At 41.8% G+C, this 6,388-nt stretch overlaps 1 protein-coding gene and 2 long non-coding RNA genes across 4 annotated transcripts in view; 1 reads left to right on the top strand and 2 right to left on the bottom strand.

Annotated features, from left to right (window-relative positions):
* The window catches only part of LOC107181899, a 3,545-nt gene extending 2,442 nt beyond the window's left edge, over positions 1-1,103 (bottom strand). The window contains exon 1 of the long non-coding RNA XR_001512608.1: positions 969-1,103. This is a non-coding gene — a long non-coding RNA (uncharacterized LOC107181899). The remainder of the gene's footprint in view (positions 1-968) is intronic.
* The window catches only part of CDH8 (cadherin 8), a 299,936-nt gene that overhangs the window by 169,685 nt on the left and 123,863 nt on the right, over positions 1-6,388 (top strand). For both annotated transcript variants that reach the window (XM_015559047.1, XM_015559046.1), the window contains exon 6: positions 2,583-2,836. In XM_015559047.1, the coding sequence (XP_015414533.1) occupies positions 2,583-2,836 (254 nt within the window). The remainder of the gene's footprint in view (positions 1-2,582; positions 2,837-6,388) is intronic.
* Positions 1-6,388, bottom strand: part of LOC107181896 — a 176,418-nt gene that overhangs the window by 92,133 nt on the left and 77,897 nt on the right. The window lies entirely within an intron of this gene.

Here is a 6,388-nt window from a genome sequence, read left to right as displayed (position 1 = left end):
TTAGAGACAGTCAGGCAGGCAGAGGGGTTAGAGACGATCAGGCAGGCAGGTAGGCAGCCCAGTGGTTAGGAGCCAAGGAATTGCGAGAGGGATGTAGGTTTGTGGATTGGGCTTAAACCGGTAGTCGGACATCCCCAAGGGGTTCCAGATGGAAAGAGGGCACAGGACGAGCTGAGGGGACCGCCCCTTCCCGTGCATTAATTTCATGCACCAGGCCTCTAGTTTTTAAATAGTTTTGCTTGTTCACGAATAAGAAGATAGATGGTGAACCACATCATTGGGAGCCCATCATTTTCCCCTCAGTCCTGATCAGTATTACACTGAAATAGCTCCAAATGTACTCTGTAATTCTATGTTATGTTGCACAGGGAACTGCCATCCACTGATCATGCTCTTAAAATCCCCCGTTGAAGAGGCAGTGGCAGTGGGAACCTGGCATGTTCTGGACTCACCTTTGTATGCAAAATACATTTTAAGATCAATTTTGAGAAAAATGGTGCATTTATTTCAATTCTCTGTTGAGCAGCCCTACCTTTATACATGGCTTGAGCTTAGGATTAAGCATTGCAAAGTATTTAAAAATAGAGTACAGTATAATTATGCTTGAGTCAATTATTGAATAACCCAAAGCCACATTTTCCTTGGCTAATGATTCCTAATGTCATTTTTATTGTTATTACTAACTGCTCTCCGTTGTTGCCATAAGGTGCTTTTATAAGCTGAAGCAATTAGCCATTGGCTGTATTTTTATTCACAATTATTCATAAACTTAGAAGCATATACTACACATTTTAACACCAAGAAAACACATGTATTTTACTCTAGAGAACATTGTGTAGGGGGTCATATTTCCACGATTCATGGGACCTCTTTTTTGTCTGATACAATCCTAAGGACACCAGGATTGTGGGGGACATTGTCACTATGTTGAGCTGAGAATGAAAGTGAACATAATCTGTCGCATTTACCAGTGTTTCTGAAGAACTTGAAATTGCATACGTGTTACAGTAGGGATGGTTGGCAAAACGCTGATGTTGAATCATCTACTCACAGGTACACGCACCCAGTCATTTCAGAATAGATAGCGAAGTGAGCATCTGCCTTGTTCCCTAGAAAATATTTCTGAAAAAGTCAAGTCCCATTAGAACTGACTTCAACTCTAAAAATCAATACAAAAATTTGAAATGATAGATAAACTTATACAGGAGTTCTGAAAGACTTCGTGAATGCTGGCTTGTGTCCCAGCTTCTCTTCTTTTTTAAATCTGCATTGCAGATTTAAAGTTCTGTTTCTTAGTGGAAATTGCAAAGAAACCTAAAGTGTGTCTTTGAACCTTGACAGATGTACTTTCTTGAAGTCTGAAGTATTCTGTGTTGCCGGGAATTGGACCGTCGGGTTGCGAAGCAGATGCCCTCTGGTTATTTAAGGGGATTATGGTCTTTCACCCAGCTATATTTACCTAGGTCATTAACCACAGCCTCTGGGGCTTTTAAGGAATGAGTTATTAATATGTCAAAAATATTGTCAGTAATGGTGCAATGAGGTCATTTCAATTTGCTTTTAGTGGTTGGTGAGACCTAGAGAGCTATAGCTACTGCTCTCATCTTTCCTTCTTCTAAATATAAACACAAGTACATATGTGTCTGCATATGTATTTCTTTACATGCTCACCTGCTTCATAGCACAGAACTCATCATAGAGAACTTCTAAGAATACCCTCCCCCCTCCTCAAAAAAAAAAGAAAAAAAAAGAAAGAAACCTTGCAGTCCTGCATGGCTCAGTGGTTGAGCGTTGACCTGTGAACCAGGAGGTCATGGTTCGATTCCTGGTCAGGCACATGCCTGGATTGCTGGCTTGATCCCTGTTGTGGGGCATGCAGAAGGCAACTGATCAGTGATTCTCTCTCATCATTGATGTTTCTATCTCTCTCTCCCTCTCCCTTCCCCTCTGAAATCCATAAAAATATATTTAAAAAATGAAAAAATAAATGATAAACCTCATTTTTAGCCACATGATCAGTCGAGCAGCAATGCTTTGCAAGTGAAATAAGAAAACACTCTTTGTGGAGATTAGTGCTAAATTATGCTTTATAATGTCTCCTTGCCCTAAACAATGATTATTTCTCGTTCTTCACATTTCACACACTGTTGCAGAAATGCTAAAATATTCTTCCCAGATCGAGATGGTGTTTGATGCTGCCTTATCTCCTCCCAGCAGAGGCTCAATTAACTGGCTGATTGGTATGCAGGTCATGGCATCACTAGTAAAATTTTATTATGACTCTGAAGTGAAATTTTGATGGCACAATTCATGACTGCGAATATTTTGTGAATTTCCAAGTGAAATGAGCAAAACAAAAACACAACAATAGGAGGTTAGATTCACCGAGCTTGTATAATACGCAGATATCCATAAATGCCTGTAGGATTTACAGGTTGGATCTGGGGGAATGGAGAGGGATCCCATTAAGGCTCACAAATGGGCTTCCATGCACATAACGCTCATCCATCAGCATTACACTCATTTGTTCTTGCTGCTGTGGTCATTAGTGAGCAACATTCATCTTTGTCATTTCTTAACAGCCTCTGGACTTTGAGACCAAGAAATCCTATACGCTGAAGGTGGAGGCGGCCAACGTCCACGTTGACCCACGTTTCAGTGGCAGGGGGCCCTTTAAAGACACAGCCACGGTCAAAATTGTCGTTGAGGATGCTGATGAGCCTCCTGTCTTCTCTTCACCCACTTATCTCCTCGAAGTTCACGAAAATGCAGCTCTGAACTCCGTGATTGGGCAAGTGACCGCACGTGACCCTGATATCACCTCCAGTCCTATAAGGTATATGTCTCTTACTGGCTATATCAGTTGACAAGCACGTCAGTATAAAATGCAATTATGTATGCATCCTATGTGGTTGCCTTAGGGACTAACCTCACATGACCAAAGAATTTTGGTCAATGCATATTGTGTGTGCATATGCATGTGAACGTGGGTGCATGCATACATGTGTACACATGCACACATACACACACATTAACCCGGAGCTACATACAATGCCCAAACCAGGATATCAGGGTGAACACAACTCTTCCCGCATTCAGAGAGCTCAGTGAGAACGCAAAATTGCATCTGTTTTGCAGTGTATTTGGGTGGATCTTTTATATTATTTTGTTTTTGCTTGTTTATACATTTCCTTTTTTTGTCCTAGCATTGCTGGGTTTTCTTCTTTCTCCTTTGACAGTTACAGTAAATTATATATGAGAATTTAGAGGCATGAGACCACTATCTCAACATATGATGAAGCCCCTATTTTATTTCTGTATTTGGTGTTTGGCTTTGAAATTATCTGAGCATTTCTGGTCGGTCAGCATATCTGGATTGGAGACTTTTAGATAAAATCTTCCTCTGCCATTTCAAAAATACCTTTTGTTTACACTTTCCCTGCTCAGAATTCTTTCCTGAGATGAGAAATGATCCTTTATTAAAGTTTTTCTGCCTTTTTTTCAGAAATGAGACTCAACCCTATTTTCTTCTGTTGAACTGCGTACAACTTTTCTCTTTTGCTAGTCACCCCAATGACAGTACAATGCTCAAGCTAAATAGCTTTTTTTCCCCCAAAGCACACTGCAAATCTATAACTTGTACACTGGTCTCTAAGGGTGAAGTGTTGGCTAATGATGTGTTTGAGTGTGGATTTCAAATATTGTCTTAGGAATGTTTGCTGTAAAAAAGAGACAGAAAACTTAATGGAGGAATACAGTTTTAGAGAATTGTCCAGTTACTCTGTAAGTTCGATGTCAGCTCATACCCAACGCGTTCACTTGGGTCACGGGCGTTCATGTCCCTCTAATTTCTTTGTTCAGAGAAATTCTAGACAAATAAGTTTGCTGGAAGTTTTATTAATTTATGGATTACATTCTCAACCCTTGCAAGGGTGCTGAAATGATGAGGTTGGAGGGGAAACCCAGCAGACTAGCTAGTCAGTGCCCCAAATAATTTGAGTTTGGGCACAAAATAATTATTTTTTCGGATCCAGAAAAGATGTTTTTAATACAAACCATTTCTAAATTCCGGATAATATAGAGTGTATCCCATAAGGATACAAAAAAAGTTGTTTTCTTCAAAAGAACCCAAACTCTAAGAAGGTAAAACCCCAGCTGGGGATTTGAGGAATGGTCAGTTGTCCATTCTCAGTTCTAAAGGAATCCACCAAGCGATAGACATGCAGAATGCTCTGCATTTGGCTAAGAGACTTATATCTCTCAAAGGGCCAAGTGTTGAATACAGCAGCAGGAGGTATCCAGAAAAATACATTACCATGGGTAGCCATTTTCTGACTAAGTCGTGAGATGACTTCATCTTGAAATCCTGTTATAGCCCTAGCTAGTTTGCTTGGTGGATAGAGCATTGGCCTGTGGACTGAGGGGTCATGGGTTCAATTCCAGTCAAGGGCACATACCTGGGTCCCGGGCTGTACCTCCAGTTGGGGGTGTGCAGGAGGCAGCCGACCAATGCAATGATTCTCCCTTGTCATTGGTGTTTCTATCACTCTCAATGAATAAATGAATCTTCCCCATGTTCATGTCACTCCATTTCCTCTGGAAAAAAAAGAAAATCCAACACAGAAAGGAGGAATGGCCACTCTCTGCACATCTCTGAGTGTAAGTGACAGCATGTGAAGGAAATAAGCAAGATTGGTCCAACTGAGAGGCCTGTCCTGGGGCCTGTTTGGCACTTGATTTGACAAGATTTCTGCTCTTGTTAGCAGGGAACACACAGGGGGCCCGGGAGTAGGCCAAGCCAAGGGCCCTTTGGGGACACGAGGAGTTCAGATATCAGGGCAATCAACTCCAAACATGAAATCCGAGGTCCCAGCAGGAACTGACTTCCTGCGCGAGGCCTGCCCTTAATCAGCTAGCGAGGGGGTTGGAGGGACGTTTCGTACCACAGTGACAGTGAGCTCCAGTCGGCAGATCTGGGTACAAAGCCAGGTTCATCGTCGCCCCACAGGTTTTTGTACATTTTATAACCTATCCCTCTACTGATGTTCAAATGGACAGTCACTGGTAACAATTCCAGTTCACATGGCATCGAGTGATGGTTATCATTGTAGTTGATTATTCTTATTGTTGTGTTGTTATTTTTTTTAAAAATATTATTGTATTGATCTCTTCAGAGAGGAGAGAGAGAAACATCAGTGATGAGAGAGAATTATTGATCAGCTGCCTCCAGCATGCCCCACACTGGGGATCAAGTTGGCAACTGGGGTGTGTGCCCTGACCGGGAATCAAACCGTGACCTTCTGGTTTGTAGGTGGACACTCAACCACTGAGACACGCGGGCTGGGTTTTGTTGTTATTTCTATGATGGTCACGGTATGAATGGCAGGCATAAAGAAGGCGTGAAGCTGCTTTATAACAATTGCCCAACTTCAGAGCATGTTGTGGGGGACCAAATCAAAGGGAATTTGGGGGTGTGTTACCAGGAAGAGATGAACAGATAAAATACCATTTGATGACACGGACGGATCTATACTTCTGATAGATGTCAGGCAGGTGGCAGTTCCTTGACATCTGTGGTCCTTCCCAAGGAAGGGGCAGATGCTGTGACAAAGCATTTACAACAGGGCTGGGATGTGTTCTTCACAAGGCGAGCCCCGCACGATTCTGATCGGACATGGATTGGCTCCATGGGATAGACATGTGAGAATCACCAGCTGCATTTCTCAGCGTCTGGTCTCATTTTTGTAGTTGCACCCCAACCCCCACAAACTGAGTCATGAAGAGAAGCTTTTTTTTCCTCCCCTAATGCACAATTGGTTGATTTGAGTAGAAAATTAAATTTCCTGCCGAGCCAGAGCACTGCATAGCTCCTTATGAACCTAGCAGACAGATTCAGAGCTGTTTAGCCTTTTAGAAACAGAACCAGAGGATGTGGGTATTCGGGGAGTTACTGAGTAACAGAGAGCAAAGCATTTCTGTCTCTTTAGGGCTGTTGCATTTTATATACTGACAAGAACATATGCATCTTTTGGGGTAATGCATACATGGCCATCTAGCCAGAAATAGGCATTTATTGTGTCATCTGCCATGCTAAAACATGCAGTCATTTATTGGTTGGTCGACTCTCTGTCCAAAGACTCAACAACTTTTTCAAGAACATTGTCAAGCATGAACTATTATGGATTTTGAAATTCTTATACATAAACCTATACATACACACACACACATATATGTGTGTGTGTGTGTGTATGTGTAGATATATATGTGTGTGTGTGTGTGTGTGTGTGTGTGTGTGTGTGTGTAGATATATATATATATATATTCATTCCAATCAACTGAGCCATACCAGCCACAGCTCACTTATGAGATGTTTTTAATTTTTTTTCTC

The sequence above is a fragment of the Myotis davidii genome, unplaced genomic scaffold (genome assembly GCF_000327345.1).
Source record: "Myotis davidii unplaced genomic scaffold, ASM32734v1 scaffold590, whole genome shotgun sequence".
NCBI classification, from domain to species: Eukaryota; Metazoa; Chordata; class Mammalia; order Chiroptera; family Vespertilionidae; genus Myotis; species Myotis davidii.
Note: the sequence above shows the minus strand (reverse complement) of the source record. Positions and strands in the feature narration are given on the sequence as shown.